Here is an 18,147-nt window from a genome sequence, read left to right as displayed (position 1 = left end):
TAGTATTTTAGGACCCTTGTTTTTTATTATTTACACGTCTAGATTTTATCTTCAATTAAAGCATTGTGCCCATCATTTTTACGCGGACGACACGCAGTTATATTATTCATTTTTACCAGGAGATTGTAAAATGGCTAAGTTTAAAATTAATCAGGATTTACAAGCTATTTGTGATGTTTCTTCAAAGCATTTATTAAAATTAAATCCTTCGAAGTCATTATAATATTCATAGATAATCGAACTAATGTAAATAATATTTTAAATGGTATAAACATTAAATTGGGGAACGAAAGAATTTCAGTTGTTGACAAATGTAAGAGTCTGGGCCTTATAGTAGATAATAATATTCGTTTTAAACATCACATGTCTAATATTCTTAAAAAGGCATATCTTGCTTTAAAATTAATTTATTTGCATAGACACTATTTAAGTAAAGATATTAAGAAGCTTTTATGTGATTCATAGCTCCTTTCACAATGTAATTACTGTGATGTAGTGTATGACTGGTGTCTTGATTATGAGGATAGGGGTAGACTGCAAAAGCTCCAAAACTCTTGCATTCGACTAACATTTGGCATTCGCAGGAGAAACCGCATTTCCCATAAACTTCACGAACTTGGATGGCTTACTATGCATAATCGAAGAATTGCTCATTCTTTAAAATTTTTTTGTAAAATTTAATATATCGTAGTCCGCCCTATCTCTATCAAAAAATAACTTTTAGAAATGATGTTTTTTTTCTTCTTCTGCTTCCTTCAGCAACCCTTCACAGTCCACTCCTGGACATAGGTCTCCCCTATATTCTTCCATGTTTCTTTGTTCTATGCCAGTTGGTGCCATCTGTTGCCCACTTTGTTTTTGACATCATCGAGCCAGCGTAACTGTGGTCTGCCAACGCTGCGTTTATGTATGCGAGGTCTCCATTGAACGATGTATCTTGACCATCTCAAGTCGTTCTGTCGGGCGACGTGTCCTACCCAGTTCCATTTCAGGTGGGCTATGCGTGTTATGACGTCTTCAACTTTAGTTCTTTGTCTAATACTCTCATTTATGATATGGTGTCTCAGGCTTATTCCTAGCATCATCCGCTCTATGGCTCTTTGGGTGGTCCTAAGCTTGTTAGCTGATTTAACAGTGAGTGTCATGGTTTCCATTCCGTAAGTCATCACGGGCAGTAAGCAGGCATTGAAGACCTTCCTTTTCAAATTAATTGGAATAGTTTCATTTCTCAAGACGTGTGACAGTTTACCCGTGGCTGCCCATGTCAAACGAACACGTCTGTTTATTTCGGCAGCTTGATTTTCTTTGCCCAATTTGATGCAATGTCCCAAATATACATATTCTTCGACGTTGTCAATAATTCGGTCTTCTATATGTACTTGAATATTGTCAGGTGACATGACTTTTGTTTTATTTAAATTAATGGTTAAACCTATTCTTTTCGATTCTCTTTGAAGTTCTGCCAACATCTCCTGTAATACTATTATATTCTGGCTAAAGAGTACTATATCATCCGCAAAGCGTAAATGGCTCAGATGTTTGCCGTCGATTTTGATGCCTCTCTCGTTCCAGTCCACAGTTTTAAAAACGTCTTCCAGTGCCAGTGTAAACATCTTTGGGGAGATGGTGTCCCCTTGTCTTACTCCTCTTTTTATTTGAATTTTGTTTGTTTCTATCTCTTCCGAGATTTTAACGGTGACTGTCGCATTTTCGTATGTGTTTGAGAAGCTGCTTGTATCGAGAGTCGATTCTTGCATTGTTCATGGCCTTAAAAATAGCCCACAACTCTACGGAGTCAAAAGCTTTGTTATAGTCAACAAATGCGAGGTGTAGTGGTTCATTGTACTCGTTGCATTTTTCTATTATAGTGCGAACGGATTGTATGTATTCTATTGTGCTATGACCTTTTCGGAAGCCAGCTTGTTCCGGGGGCTGATAAGCATCTAGTTTAGCTGTAAGCCTATTTGCTACTATCTTTGTCAGAAGTTTGTACGGGTGGGGAGTAAGCTAATAGGTCGATAGTTGTCGATTCTCAACCTATCTCCTTTTTGGTACTGTAAAATCACCTGGGCCTTTTGCCATGCTTGGGGTATCACGCCTTCTGTCATACATTTGTTAAGAAGAATTGTCATTGCTTTTACAGTAGTTCTTCCCCCAAGTGTTATCATTTCAGCTGTAATTCCATCTTCCCCTGGTGCTTTACCGTTTTTTATTTGAGACAATGCTAGTTCTACTTCTTCTCTGGTGATGTCAGGAAGATCTTCGGAGCCTACATTGAGAATTGTTTCATCAACTTCGATTGCTTGTTCTGGGTTTTCTCCTGTGTACAGTGTGCTGTAGAAATTTTCCACGATATCCATTAAATCTTTACTGTCCTCTTTGATATTTCCGTTTGCGTCCCTTAGTTGATGTATTTGGAGGCGTCCATCATTGTTATGTGTTTTAAGTACTTTCATGTTTTTGTTGTTTTCGATGGTGATGATGTACACCATTTAAATTTAAGAAGAAATACTATTCTCATTCCGAGACATAAAACACAGTTATTTAAACGATCATTTTCTTACAATTTTGCTTATCAAATAAATTCTTTAAATTTGGATCCGGACCGATTATCAATTTCTTGTAATACTTTTCGTAATAGGATGATTGTACATCTAATAAATCAGCAGGGTATATAATTTAGGTATAATTTAGGTTCTTCTTTATTAACTTTTTGAATGGTTGTTTTCTTATTTTATTACAATTTTTGCTATTGGAATCATTTTATTTATTTATTTATTGTAATAATTTTTCTTTTTTTTTGTTATTAAACAAAAAAATTAATCTGTTTCTTGGGTATTTGCAGTGTGTTATTGTTTTGCTTGATGTTAAACTGTCAAATTTAGAATTTAGAACTTTTATATGTATGTTTATTAGGTATATGATTAAAGAAAAAGCTGTATTAAATCAGTTATTAGTTCAGCGTTACTGTTAATAAGCGTTACTAAAATTACCATTTTTTTTAATGAAGTGTGGGGCCACAATGTTAAAGACCAGAATTTGCCATGGCAGAATTCTGAATTTGTCGGCCTTTTATTTGCGTAAATTTATTACTAGATTTTGTAAACTTGTATTTTTTTTCTTTCTATGCAAATAAAAAATATTCATTATTATTATTATTATTATTATTATTATTATTAAAACTTGAAGTTACCATTAAGCAACAGATATTTATACTTCCTTTGAAAAATTAATATAGAATTTGCATTCATCCGGTCAAACAACTTGGAATTTGAGTTTAACAGCTAAACATTTTTAGACATTCTTTTACAAAAAATTACGAAGCATTTCCATTTACCACAAAAAGTGTACACACTACAAATAAGCAAAAAAAATGGTTTATTTTATTTTCCACTCACTATTGTTCTTTAAGCTTCACTGTTTTAAAATAAAAATTGTCTCTGATAGACCTAAGTTCTAGAGAGACCAGAGAAATAGAGACCAGAGAACTAGAACAGGTCTATCAGAGACAATTTTTATTTTAAAACAGTGAAGCTTAAAGAAAAACAAAAATATGTGGAAAATAAAATCATACCTGTCAATGGAAAATCCGAAGAAAAAAAAGAGATTTGGAAAATAATAAGTTGTAGAAACTAGTTGATAAAAATTAAACTGTCAAAATAACTTTACAAAAAATAAAATGTTTCTCTATCTTTCTTGCTTTTTTTGTTGGGCCAGACATATCTGATTTGATTAATGGATAATTGATTAAACAGTAAAACATAATATACAGGGTGCCAATTAAACGATGTAAAAAAATTCGGTGGGTAATAGTACTACTAAAAATAGTATAAGTATAGGGTGGAAAATGCTATTTTCCAGGTTTTTCAAAATCCCATATTTTAATGAAGTGTTAAAAACAACTAGGAATGGCTTGACTAAGTAATTAACATTGGCCTTAATAATTAGGCCGGCAAACCACCAACGCCTTGCGACGTTATTTTAAGGATGTTTTTGCGAGTTATGGTACTTTAAGAGATCATTTGACAATATGTACTAGTTAAAATAAGAAAAATATATACAGGGAGAGCAAAAAATTGTGGGACAAATATATCCCAGCGGGATTTTTAGGTGGGTTATAAATATCTCTAGGGGCCAAAAAAAACACATTTTTGTATTTCAAAATTTTTATTTTTTTATTCACAAAAAGACAACCCGCAAAGGTAAGTATTTTAGGACGAATGATAAAGCGCAAAACAATGCTTGCACAATTTTCAAAAAAGTAGTCCATTTTTCTCAAAGAGACCTCTTGATAATAAAAATTCAGAGAATAGAGGGACACAAAGTCAATGGTCTCAAAAGATGTTTATTTTAAAAAATGATTACACGTGTTTCGCCCTAAGGCATCGTCAGATCTAAAAGAAAACAGAAAGCAACCCTAGTACAAAAACTACAATGCATAGACACAAATTACAATATAGAGATTTGACTTACCGGTAAAGCTATAGGATTAACACCACAAACATTCAAGTTAAAACAAAAATAAATACATACAAAATAAAAATAATGTTGACGTTCACATTAATTTCGGTGTCAAAACTAATTAAATAAAAGTAAACAAAACAAGCAGAGTGAGGTTAAGTTGAACGGGAGAACAGAAAAAAGCAAAAAATAAAATAAAAAATAAAAAGTGAAATATGACTTGGTCGAGAAACGAGGTCCTCTGATAAGGTAAATAAAAATTCCAGTAAGGGTATCTTTTTTGGGTACGACGTAAGTCATTATATATTACCCAGCTGTTGACAACAGCAATCATCAAAAGTCGATAAAATACTTTTTTCCACCATTTGCATGATTTTCTGCCAAAGTCATACACACCACTCATCTGATCAGCCAGATCCACACCACCCATGATTTCATTGTAGTATGCAAAAGCAGTGGGACATGGTACGTCAACTCTCTGCCCAGTCTTGTCTTTTATCTTCACACAGGTCATATCAGGGGTATGGCAGTTACTCAAAAGAATAACCTGCTTTGTATCTTGCCATTTGATCGCAATAGAGTTTGTTTGATTTGATAAAAACTCGCATTCACCCCTAGACATTTTTCGTTTTTCGATGAATTTTTCTGGCATGTCTTTTTTTGTAATAATGGCTGTTACCACAGCTGGGTATTCGATAGAATCCATCAAACGGACTGATGTAAAAAATCGATCAAAGGCCAGAACTACGTTTGGATTTTGTATAGTTTCACATAATTTTTTTACAACAGTTTCGCCCAAAGTTTCGCTTCTTTCAACGTCGTCCTTATACATTTGCCGCAATATACATTTGCATCGTATGTATATCCTGTTTTGGCATCACATCTAGACCATAATTTTATGCCTTTTTTCATAGGTTTTTGTAGCATATATTGTTTCAGTGAAGACTTCCTTTGAAGCCCACCATGCTCTCGTCAATACTTTGACTTGTACTGTCGGATCGATATTTCTGAAACGTATATTTGAAGCAAGATAGAAGCTCTTGTACATATTAAATCTTACTGACCCCTTCTGGCTTGACTGGATTATTGAAATAAAGCTTGGATAGTAAAAACAAAAACCTGTTTTTGGATATGGCCGACTAGCTGTTGACTAGACTGAATGCATGCGGCGTTGCTCGCGTGAAAATAAAAGAAAAGTCGAAGAAGGCCTCCAATAATAGTAAATGCAACCCACAATACACAAAAATAAAATCCGAAGCCTCGCCTCATTGATAGTACATGCAACCCACAATTGCCACGCCGTTTTTCTTGAGGTCAAGGTGCGCGATTAATATAATATAATTATTATAAAACCAAGACACAAATAATCTTAAAAATGATTCGTTAGATGCAGAGCGACCGGTAAGACTCGAGTCGAGTCACCTCTCGGGTATCAGTCTCGCATGGACCCGCCTTGTTGTTATGTCTACCAAAATATAAATAATACAGAGGCACTTTTTCAATCGTATTTTCAGTTTTAATCAGTTTTATGCCACTATGCGATATTTATCTTATCGCTAACACCCCTTATCGGTGGAATTTCAAAAAGTTCGTTCGTATTCGGGGCCTACATTATAAAATAACCATTGTTGCAGTTAATTTTTTTTTTCTTAAGTTGATGCCTGCGACTCGTTGGTGCGGGCAGTCTCCGTTCAAACTCCGAAGCCACGCCTCCTTAGTTCTCGAGGTCACGGGTAATAATTTTCCCATTTTTTACCCCTTATCGGTGGAATTTCAAAAAATCCGTTCTTATCCGGTGCCTACATTATAAAAGGAACCGGTTGCCAAAATTTCACGTTTCTAGCTATTGTAGTTTGGGCTCTGCGATGATGAGTCAGTCAGTCAGGGCAAACTCTTTTTTATATAGATTTATATATAGATTTATTTTTTTTGTATATAGATTTGATGGCCTTGTTTCCCAAAGATGGATGCAATGACCAGTAATGGCGAAGTTTTGGCACCTTATTGAAACACATAACTAATGTGCAGCCAATAGTAATCATAATCTCCCCTGCATCAGTGAAAGTCGCCTGCTTTTTTTTATTTTCTTTGTAAATTTTGATTCGCTGGTTTGTAGACTCAGCAATAAAAGTAAATAAACTTCGAGGACAAATTTTAGTGAATATGTCCAGCGGGGAGGCATTTGCAGCAATTGAAAGATGTATGACACATTGACTTTCATTTGGAATGCTAAGTCTTGGGACATAGGTATTTGTAGGTAATGACCAAATTATATTACCAGTTGTAACAGGAGTTTCAGCCTGTTGATCTGAATTTTCAGCAGAAATAACGCCGTCGTTGGGTTGGATTAGGTTCTCGTTTGCATCACTTTCAATGTCTCCACTATCTTCGTCCGAAGTATCCGAGGGCTGATACAACTCGTCGGACTCTTCACTTCACTATTATGGAATGGGTCTTCTTCTGAGGAAGAGTCCTCATATGGGGACTGCACCTCTTCTCCGGATGACAACTCTTCTAAATTGTCAGCAAGATCTTGAAGCTCTGCCCTAGTCAACTTGCAAAAACTAAAACAAAAAAAACATCAAAATACTTTGCTATTATATATGCTGAACTTACCTAAACAGATTGTTTCAAAAACCACACAAAAACTATCAAATTTGTAAAAAAACAGTGTCAAAAACCAACAACGTGCTCGCTTTTCGGCGTTTACAATCAGAATGACCTCCAAAAAGCGTGTCGCTGCCTGTCGAAAAATTGTTAATATCTTAAAATACCCGCTAATGACAATTTCCATTAAAAACGGGACAGATAGCGCCCCGCAGATGTTATGATATGTATGTTGGGATTTATTTGTCCCATTGGGGCCGAAAGGGTTAAGGATTTTATACTATACCGTATTTTTATTTCTATAATAAAGTTTAGTGAAAACATACCCAGGTTATACTTAAAACTATCACTAAAACTATCAGCTTTACCACTAACCAAAACTCTTTATTTTTAATCTCGACACGTGTTTCGCTAACTATGTTAGCATCTTCGGGCGAAGATTAAAACTCAGAAAAAAAAAGGTTTAATCTTCTCCCGAAGATGCTAACATAGTTAGCGAAACACGTGTCGAGATTAAAAATAAAGAGTTTTGGTTAGTGGTAAAACTGTCTCGTTATTTGAGCATCACACCAAAGGTTTTTCCAACCATAGGACTATAATCTAATGATACTAAACAGGGCTACCTCCCGCATGTCAAAGATATTAGATTGGGACTTGACATGCACATGGGCGTACGCTTGTATGTACACACGCATATACAAGCATACAAATGCGTATACAAATGCACAAACATGGGGCTACCTAATTATTAATTTCCTAACTATTATCCCATTCCCTAAATAGGGCTCAAACGACTACCTAACCCACTATTTAGCGCCAACCCAAGGTTCCAATCCCTTTCTGCAATCTCAACTCCACATGTGCGCCAACCACACAGTATAACCCGATAAATAATAAAATAATATTTGTTGACGTAAGTGACATTTGGACGGTCTTTTTTATTTATGAATTAATCCGTGTTTACATATTTGGGTATACCCTTATACCCATATTTGATATTTCTGATTTGCGTGTGGAAATTTGTGTTTCTGAAGTATCTAAAGAACATCTGAAGTATCTCATACCTAAAGAAGTGATGTAAAACCTTCTAAGTTATAGAATTTGGTTACTTAAGGCTTTAAATTTAAATTAATAGCTTATATAATGATCAACGTGATGCCTAGTCGCAAATAGAGTGTAGTTAAGTCGGGTATACTTGTGAATTAGGTAATTCTGCAGTTTAGCGGCTTTTGTCAAAACTGACGAAAAATGGTCGGGTTTTTTGCAAAATGAGTAGATTTGGATATATATCTTTCACTAAGAGTGGCGGAAAGCCAAATTTTATCACGACGAGGGTGTTATCACGCACTAAATCACTCACTATGGGACGTAATTAATCATTAGAATAACCCTGTATTCGATTAGTTTTACCAACAAATAGGTGACAACTGAGGTGAGGTTAGGTGTGGTGTTGCCAGTTCTGTCGTCAACTGCGTTTTGTCATTTTGCAGCTTATTTAGCCCCCAGCCTGGCTGACTCATGACTGCCTTCTCTAAAATTCACTAAAAAGTGACTAAAAAACTATGGAGAATTCACTCCATAGTTTTTTAGTCACGTGAAATGATAAGCATTATGCATAAAATAAAGTAATATAATTTAATATAATAATATTCGCAAAAAATATTTTTACCTTTTCTAGTAACCAAGTCTGTTATTTTCGTGTAAAAAACATACCGAAGACATAATTGTATTATTATTGACAATTTTTAGATTTCGGTCCGAATCAAAAATAATAAGAAGTATGGGATATTTTATTTAAAATTAACTCTAAAGAAAATTAATTTTTCATATAAATAACAAAAACAAAATTCTCTTCCATCTTCCTGTTACTATTCTTTTTTAATGACGTTTGACATAACGCAGCGAGGTGATAGGGTTGCCATACATGTTCCTTCATTAAAGAATTTGTTATTCCTTCCATATGAATTTTTTAGGGTGTTGAGCTCGGTTTTATTGGGTTCGGTTATATTGAGTTGAGTTGAGCACACAGAGGGCGCAAGCCCCATAAATGTATATATGTATATACATACATATATACATTTATAACCCATATATACACTTATAAGTCAAAACAATTTATCCTAACCCAATTTATCCCAACCCAACCCCTCGTAAATGTTAAGCACACGGGGTGCGCGAACATGTACATTTTGATAAGAAAATATGAAGGGTTCGAACTTCTGCATAAAAAAGGATGTCAAGCACATTGGGACGCAAGTCCATTTATACATACATATATACATTTATAACCCCTATATGCACTTATAAGTCAAAACAATTTATCGACAACTCATCCCTACCCCAACCCCTCGTAAATGTTGTGCGGGCGTAACCCAACCCGGGTTGGGTTGAGTTGGGTTAGGTATATCTATGCTCTGTGCGCAGAACCTTATGCTCTCCTCGCAGTGATAGAGGAACGGAACAAACCGAAACACTGCACACATACTCCCAGAGTCGACAACTCATTTGACAGATAGCGTCTCTCATTGAATTTATGCAAAAAAAACAGCAAAAAATTTAAATAAATCAGTTTACCTCCATTTGTGAGTACTTTACATTGTTTATAAAGAAACTATTTGCAAAATACACCTTCCGCCACTTAATTAATTTTTTCCAAGTAAAATTAAGCCATTTAAAAAAGAAAACCGGTGAAAATACGCTAAATTTGACAAAAGCCGCTAAACTGCAAAATCATATTATTTTTAATTCGGACCAAAATCTAAAAATTACCAAAATAATAATACATTATGGGTGTCTTCGGTATGTTTGTTGCACGAAAATAACAGATTTAGTTACAAGAAAAGGTAAAAACAGGTTTTGTGAAATTATTTTACGCATAATACCTAACATTTCACGTGACTAAAAAAATACAGAGTGAATTCTCCACTTTAGAGAAGGCACTCATGAGGACAAGGCTGAAGCTGCAGACAAAACGCAGTTGACGACAGAACTAGCAACACCACACCTAACCTCACCTTAGTTGTCACCTATTTGTTGATAAAACTAATCGAATACAGGCAGCGCCGTAGCAACAACATAACGGGCCTGGGTTCGAGACTATATCCGCGGGCCCCTAAAGAGATACTAACCTTCGTCTCTCCCTAAATCAATGGCTTAAGGAAAGAAAAAATTAAAAGGCATTTATTACATGTTAACTAAACTTTTATGAAATTAATATTAAGACAAAAATACTAATAACAGTAGTTACGGAAAAATATAAAAATATTAAAAACATATGTACATAATTATAAAAAACATTTACAAAAGGATACAAATACAAAGTTAATATAGAAGAAATACACCCATTAAAAAGTTACTTTTTGAGATTTAGCAGTCGCAAATGATTTAATAATTTCCTTTAAATCTATAGAGCGAGCAACTTTATTTTCAACGGACAGCATTGCCAAAGAAGATAATCGATTTTGATTCATCGAATTCCTTAAATTTTTAATTAATTTTAATTTTGAGAACGATCGTTCTGCCGATGCAACCGTTACAGGAATTGTCAGATATAAGAAGCATAATGTTATTATTTCAGTAAAGCTACTACTAGACGAATAATTGTCAACCAGGATAAATTTAAGCAAATCTTTAACTGACCTAATATTTTTAAGTTTTTCAGAAAAACATGTTCGAAATGCTAATAATTGATTAGAAAGTATATCTGATATATCATCTTGATATATTTCACGAATATTTTCAGCCATTTGGTATATTACTGTGTCACTAGAATTTAATAGAACTTCTGTATCCAAAATATTGAAGTTAGTAGATATTTGTTGTAAACTAACTGTTCCACATTGTAACTGACAGATTTAAATAACACTAGCGTTATTTAAATCTGTGCTAAAGGCTAAAGGCCAGAAAAGATTTGCTTCGGCTGCGGATAGGCACATCGATGTAAAAATTAATAGCTGAGTCTTGGATTTTTATGTTTTTTATGTGGTTTGTTAGATTATATAAGTTCACAATATATTATTGAGTTTTAGTTTAAATTTACATCCTCTGTTTATTTATTTATTATTATGTTTATTAGCTGGCTACGGGCCCTTAAGAGTAGCGGGCCTGGTTCCACCGAACCCGTGGAACCATTGTAGCTACGGCGCTGAATACAGGGTTATTCTAATGATTAATCGCGTCCCATAGTGAGTGATTTAGGGCGTGATAACACCCTCGTCGTGATAAAATTTAGCTTCTCGCCATTCTTAGTGTAAAATATATATTTCCAAATCTACCCATTGTGCAAAAAGTCCCATAATTTTTCGTTAATTTAGACAAAAGCCGCTAAACTGCAGAATTACCGTGAATTATACGTGAGTAGAAAATCCTTTATAATATTTAAAATTATGCCTTTTTTTTTTACTCCATCCTCACTTTTTTATCAATAAAATGTTTAAACTCAACATTCTATGTACAAATTTTCAAAAACAAATCGGTTTTTAGACCTCCCTTTAACTTTACCGGACCCAAAAATTGAGCTGACAAAGAATTATTTATTATTTTCTTTTTATTTATTTATGTAGCTTCAAGGGCGCGTTCACAGTCGCTACCCATGGGTTAAAAGTTCACCCGGTTAAATTTTACATGTCACGCCCGCATAAATTTCGCCCCGACAATTTCTGTTTCACCTCTATGAACGATGTGGTCATGCGCAGTGCAATCTTATAATTGTTTGTTTATTTTTTTAAATGTGTGTATATTTTTCTTGTGCAAGGGTCGTATGTGATTGTCGACTAAAATGAATCCTAATGCTATAAATTTTTTTCAAAATATTATTGAAGCAGATAGTAGTGATTCAACAACTGATGAAGATGTTGCCTGTGCAATTTCCCAAACTGCTGCTTTTATCTCTAACATTAATAAAAGTAGTGAGAAAAGGGTCATAGAACGTACAGATAATTTTATATCTGTGACTATCCCAAATTTTACAGACCAAGAGTTCCAGGAAAACTTCCGCATAACCAGAGAAGCATTCAGTTGGCTTCAGAACAAGCTGGAGAATAAATTGAAAAACTTTTCATATGGTCCAGAAAGAGTATCGCCTCAAAAGCAAATTTTAGCTTCAATTTGGATTATGAGTACACCCGATAGTTATCGGTAAGTAGAAAATTCTTTATATTAGGGCCAGTATAATAATGTCTGGTGGACAACAGGTTGAGTTTCAACTCGAGGTCAACTATTAGCAGTTAAACATATTAAAAACATATAGGTTAATGGGTAGTTGAAACTCAATTAACATGTGGTCAATGGGACATTATAATGCCAGTTCTAGGTCTTATTAACAATAAACCTCTCAACATTTAGGATAACAGAATTTTCTTTTGTTTCAGATCTGTTGGAGATAGATTTGATATGCCAAAATCAACTTTATTTAAATGTTTTGAAAGAGTGGTAGGTTCTCTTGTTGAGCTGGGTCCAGAGATAATTAAATGGCTATCAACTGAAGAGCGAAGAGAAATTAAAAATGACTTTTTCAAGTGGGGTCAAATTCCTGGAGTGGTTGAAGCAGTAGATGGGACTTATGTACCTATAAAAGCACCACACGAATCTGACGATCCTGAGTTTACATCCTGAGGTTTACATCAACAGGAAATGTTTTGCAAGCTATTTGTGACCATAAACGAAGGTTTCGAGATGTGTTTGTTGGTTATCCAAGTTCCGTTGGTGACCTAAGGATTTTCAAGAATTCTGACTTCTTCAAAAATGTAACTTCAAATCCAGAACTTTACTTTGGACAAAACGAATTCATCCTAGAGGATAAAGCATATCCGATATTAATAAACTGTATGCCACCCTATATAGACAGAGGCAACCTTGGCAGAAAGGAGCTGAATTTCAATACACAACATGCCAAAACCAGACAATTGATAGAAAGAAGTTTTGCACTTCTGCTTGGGCGTTTTAGAAGACTGAAATATCTTGATATGTCAAAGGCACAAATTATTCCTAATGTTATACTAGCTGCATATGTTTTATACAATATATGTTTAATGTTCTCGATAATTACATAGATGCATATACATCTGAGGGTATAACTAATACAAATGCAGAAAAAAATGTGCTCGAAAATGTGCAACAATATCAATACGCTGAAACATCATATAGGAAAGGACTGGAATTAAGAAATCAAATTGCCAGTAATTTACTGACTAATTAACTAAATTTTGACTTTAACAACTATAATCAATATTTAACAACTATAATAATAATTTCCAAGATAGCAATAATGACATATATTATTTAAGACACCTTGTATAAAACATCTGTATTAGGTGCCTAGATTTCATATTTAAATGTAGGTCCTTATTTTGTTAAATAAGATAAAAATGTTATTTTTTAAGGTTTTATTGAATAAAAAAATATTTCAAAAAATATGTTATGTAATTATTTATATCACGAAGATTTGTACAAATATTTAAACTAATGATCTAATTCTATCTAATCAAAGCTTAAGGAACATAATAACAACTTCACATTACTCTTAACTGCATTTTAATTTTTGTATTGTAATATTGTATATTACAAATTTAACTAACAAAGGTTTTGATTTTCATTTACATACCCAACATTCCTGAAAATTAATTAGAATTATGTGAAACTCAGAATTATGAGTAGGTACATTTTTTAGAACACTTAAATCTATTTCTTTAGACTAGAAATTTATTATAAATTTATTATATTTATCACAAATTAATGATTATTATCCCTTATTCTAAAAATAACTTTAACAAAAAATAATAGTTATGCAGGAACTGAAAAAAAAATTCACTTATTGTGCTTTAAAAAATTAGTGTATTCCTTAAAAGCTTCTGTGGCTTCTTCTTTTTGTTTCAGATTTTTCTTATGCCGCCTCTGTTTATTTTCTTCGCGTTTATTTAGATCTTCCCTTAGTTTTTTTATTTCTTGAATCATTTGCTTAAATTGCAATTTTTTTTTGTTTTTAGTGTTTTGGTTACTGTAACATTATTTACAACACCATCAATAATTTCATTATTGCTATTTGCACTTTTAGTGATATTCTCGGTCATATTATCATCCGTGGATGTAGAAGGAATTGCTTGGTAATCTGCCGATATGGGAGGAATTGCCACACTTGTAGATGCAACTGCTACTGGCTGAATATTGGTTGCACTGCCAAACATGTCTTCGAATTCATGAAAATAGTGAAATGTTACTTTTTTTTGTCCAGTTGCCTTATTTGACATATTATCCTTTTTCTTTACATATTTTGATTTGAGGTATTTGAATTTATTCTTACACTGCTCCCCTGTATATTTGCCCATTTTTTCTGCAATTGGTTTCCACACTTTCTCATTTCTCAATGTTTGTGACTTAAATAGTTTTGTATGGTTCTTATAAATACTTATTAACCTTTCTTGTCCATTGGATTCTTTCAGAATCTGATTTTAATGAAAATGCATTGGAAAATTATGTAGTCTGCAAAGAAAATATATATAAGTATACCTACATTTTTATATTTTATAACATATGTACATAATTATATAATACATTGTACATAATTATATAATTCTAAGGGCCGGTATTATAAACATGTGTTAAGGTTATTTAATAAATAACCAACTTTAGAAACAACACTTAAATTGTCAAAACTAATTCCAAAATGTCCACAGTACACAAAAGAAAAAAAATTCTCATTTGTGTACTGTGGTAATGTCATTCTATGAAATAACATTGAGTTATTTATCAAATACTTTTAACTCATAAGTATTTATAAGATAAAACTGGCCCTAACATACATTTGATGAATTTAAAACATTCATAACAATTGGTTCATCATCTAATTCAGAGCTCAAGTCCTCTTCATGTGATTGTTGCCTTGATTGCGGCTGACGTGGTTGAATGGTAACAAAGACTTCTACCAGATTTTTTGGAAAATACAGGAGAGATTTGTCTAAAAAATATGCAGGATATAAAAAAATATCTAGAGGAAAAGATGAATTAAGTGACTGCTGTTGTAGTTTGGAATTATTTACATACTTCAATTAGGATTAAGTATAATAGTTATAGCTATAAAAAACATAAGAAGGAATAGATTATTAAATAATATAGGTAGGTATTTCATGTAGTTTCATATAATTATGTAGTATTGAATATTATGTATTATAGAACCTACCTGAAATTCTGCTGAAAAAAAGTTAATACTATTTGACCATCTTTAATTATAATGGGATCCTGATTTTCATCCACGACTAGATTGTGGGTGTGACTTGAGTAAAAATAACAGCCATTATTTTTACTCAAATTAATTTTTTTAAATTTTTCTTTATTTATTTGTATTCAATTTTTTTTTCAAAACAATTTTCTGGGGTTATGACTTTTCTAAATATTCAAATAAAACCTATATTTACGTCTGCGCGGGCCAGTCGGACAACTTTTAACTATGTAGAAGACCGGGTTAAAAAGTTGCTCTGTCCGCCTTCCTCCGACGAAATTTACCCTCAAATGTGAACGAGTTTAAATATTACCATAAACGCTTTACCCAGGCTGCCGAGTGCGTCTAGAGAACGCCCGACATCCATTGTGAACGCGCCCCAAGAATCGTTTGGTATTTCAATACTTGTTTCTATATTCTTGTCTGTTCATTATGACATGAATTTGTCATCAATTCTTAAACTATGTTTTTAGGTTAAAAACTTTAATATTTTGATCTGTGCAATTAGGTTCTTCTTTTTTTCTTCTGTGACGATCGTAACACTATGTGTTGTAATTGAAGCAAATAAAAGTTTTTGTTTGATTAATTTATTTCCGCCCTGTATCACAGAAACAAAAAAGCTAGCTAATGTTTGTTTGCAGCATTTATGTTTAATGAAAAAGTGGTAAAGGTTCGTTAAAATCGCACGGTACTACGATCCTTAATAGCAAGGGAGATACCCTGCAATCCCAACAAAAAGGAAACGCAATGTACACTTCTACTTTTCTTTACACTCACTTTACCAAACACTCCTTTAAAAGTATTTGATTATTCCGTAAGAAATTTTATTTTTTTGTTAATTGCGAGCGATTGACTTGAATTATTCATCTATACATTATCATGTATATTTAATTGAGAAGTTTAATGGTAATTTTAAATTTTAGGTACAACCCTTAGCGGAGAGCAGGAAAAAGGATATTCTCAAACAAGAATTAGCGGCGGCGATGCAAAAGAGGCATAACAAATCTGATAACTGATGCCTTCAGATCTTTGAGATCAATTGTGGAAAAGATGTATAAATTGTGCATTTTGATCTTTTATCATGAAAGTGTTATTTATTATTCAGAAAGATAGATAGGTCGCTTCTATAGGCTTAGCTGAACTGAATTTTTGACATTATTGGTGCTCTAAAAGTAATGTCCCTAAATTAATTGGCCTTTTTGGCATTTACTATTGTATTTTTTTTTATTTACTTTTTTTTACTAAAAACATTAATAACGTAATGTTTGAAAATATTGCCCCAACTTTTTTTAATGAAGTATTATAATAATAATTAATATAAATTAGTCCTTAAGTAAAATAATATGTAAAATAAAAACATCTTTTAAATGATTTTATTAATTTAATTAAAGCATCATGTGCTGTGCGTTAAGTTAAGCTTATGCGGTTAGATGATTGATCGCTATAGAGAAGAACAATTTCGTTAAATGCTGTGTGACGCAGGATGATTTCAGAGTATGTATGCATCAGAACGCAAAAAAAAATATTGAAGGCTAAGAACGAAATATTTCGGAATAAGGATGCGATTATTCTCGAACTTTGATGAATTTGTTTTTGAAATTTGACGATAAATCGAAAGGAGATAATAGTATTCCAGAGGCTCATTCCTTAAACAAAATACAGGAAATCCAAAATCTGGTACACCAAAACGTGGCCAACAGAAATAATGATTGGCAAGTAGTAAAGCCTAAAGCACGTAATTTCCTTGTTGATTACATTGAAAACGCCAGATCTAAGGATGGATTTTGATTAGCCCAAAAATGTTAAGTTCTATTAAAAATACCTTCTCTAGAAAACTTTGCTTCATCTTAGCTTTACTAATAACATTTCGTGGTTTAAAGTATCGAAAGCTCTAGTAAAATCCAATAATCCAAGACATGGTATTTCCTTTTTTTTTTTCATTTATCCTACAGTTATTAAGAAGGTGTACTAGACTCGTGGTAGTGCTAAAGTTCTTTCTAAAACCCGATTGGCAGTCCGGGATAATATTATAAAAATCAACAAAGCTGCATATTTGTTGGTGCACAAATTTTTCTACAATTTTGGATACCAGAGGCAGTATACTAATAAGTCTAAGGTCTTTAAACCCTTTTGGATCAGCTAATTTTGCTAGAGGTTTCAAAATAGCTTTTTTCCAAATTGTAGGATAAAAATTTTGTAATAAGCAGCTATTTAAAATATTTAATAATGGGTTTGTAAGATATGGTAGGCACATTTCTAGATCTTTTAAGCCTATGGAGTCTTCACCTATTGCGCTACAGTGTATTGTTTTAATGATTTTAATTAATGTTGGCTCATTTTAACTATATTTTTCATTGTTTTGCAACTGTTTCCTGTTATTGGGCAAGTTGCCTGTTGGAAATAAAGGCTTATTATTATTATTATTATAAAATTTAAGTTTTTCATTTGAAGTTGCATCAGCTGTAGTATTTAAACCTGAAAAATAGTTCCTAAGAGCAGCTGCATTTAAAAACTTGTCTGGTAAGCCAGAATTCCTCTTACAGCCAAGGTTTAATTTTCTTGCAGCATTCCAAATGACAGAGATACCCTGCAATCTCATCCAAAATGGGACACAGTGTACATCAGTCCATGTCTTGTTTGCGTCATGTTTGCGTTCCTCTTTATGTGGTGTGTTTTTCTGTGTACTCTGACAAAACGGCTTTGAAGATGGTATAACAGTCCGAAAGCGCTTAGCGGATTTTAATTAAAAATTACACTGACATACAAAACGTTGTCTTATAAACTTAAATGGCCATAGTTTAAATACAAGAAACTGAGCATGTTTGACTATGGCCTTGAAAACACATGGGCTGAGTGTAGCCCATGTG

At 33.1% G+C, this 18,147-nt stretch overlaps 1 protein-coding gene across 1 annotated transcript in view; it reads left to right on the top strand.

Annotated features, from left to right (window-relative positions):
- LOC126737457 (F-actin-capping protein subunit beta) overlaps window positions 1-16,651 on the top strand; it is a 28,169-nt gene extending 11,518 nt beyond the window's left edge. Inside the window, exon 6 of the mRNA XM_050442370.1 lies at window positions 16,204-16,651. Coding sequence (XP_050298327.1) covers window positions 16,204-16,296 — 93 coding nt within the window. The 3' untranslated portion in view covers window positions 16,297-16,651. The remainder of the gene's footprint in view (window positions 1-16,203) is intronic.
- Window positions 16,652-18,147: the final 1,496 nt, after the last annotated feature.

Source organism: Anthonomus grandis, chromosome 6 (assembly GCF_022605725.1).
Source record: "Anthonomus grandis grandis chromosome 6, icAntGran1.3, whole genome shotgun sequence".
NCBI lineage: Eukaryota > Metazoa > Arthropoda > Insecta > Coleoptera > Curculionidae > Anthonomus > Anthonomus grandis.
Note: the sequence above shows the minus strand (reverse complement) of the source record. Positions and strands in the feature narration are given on the sequence as shown.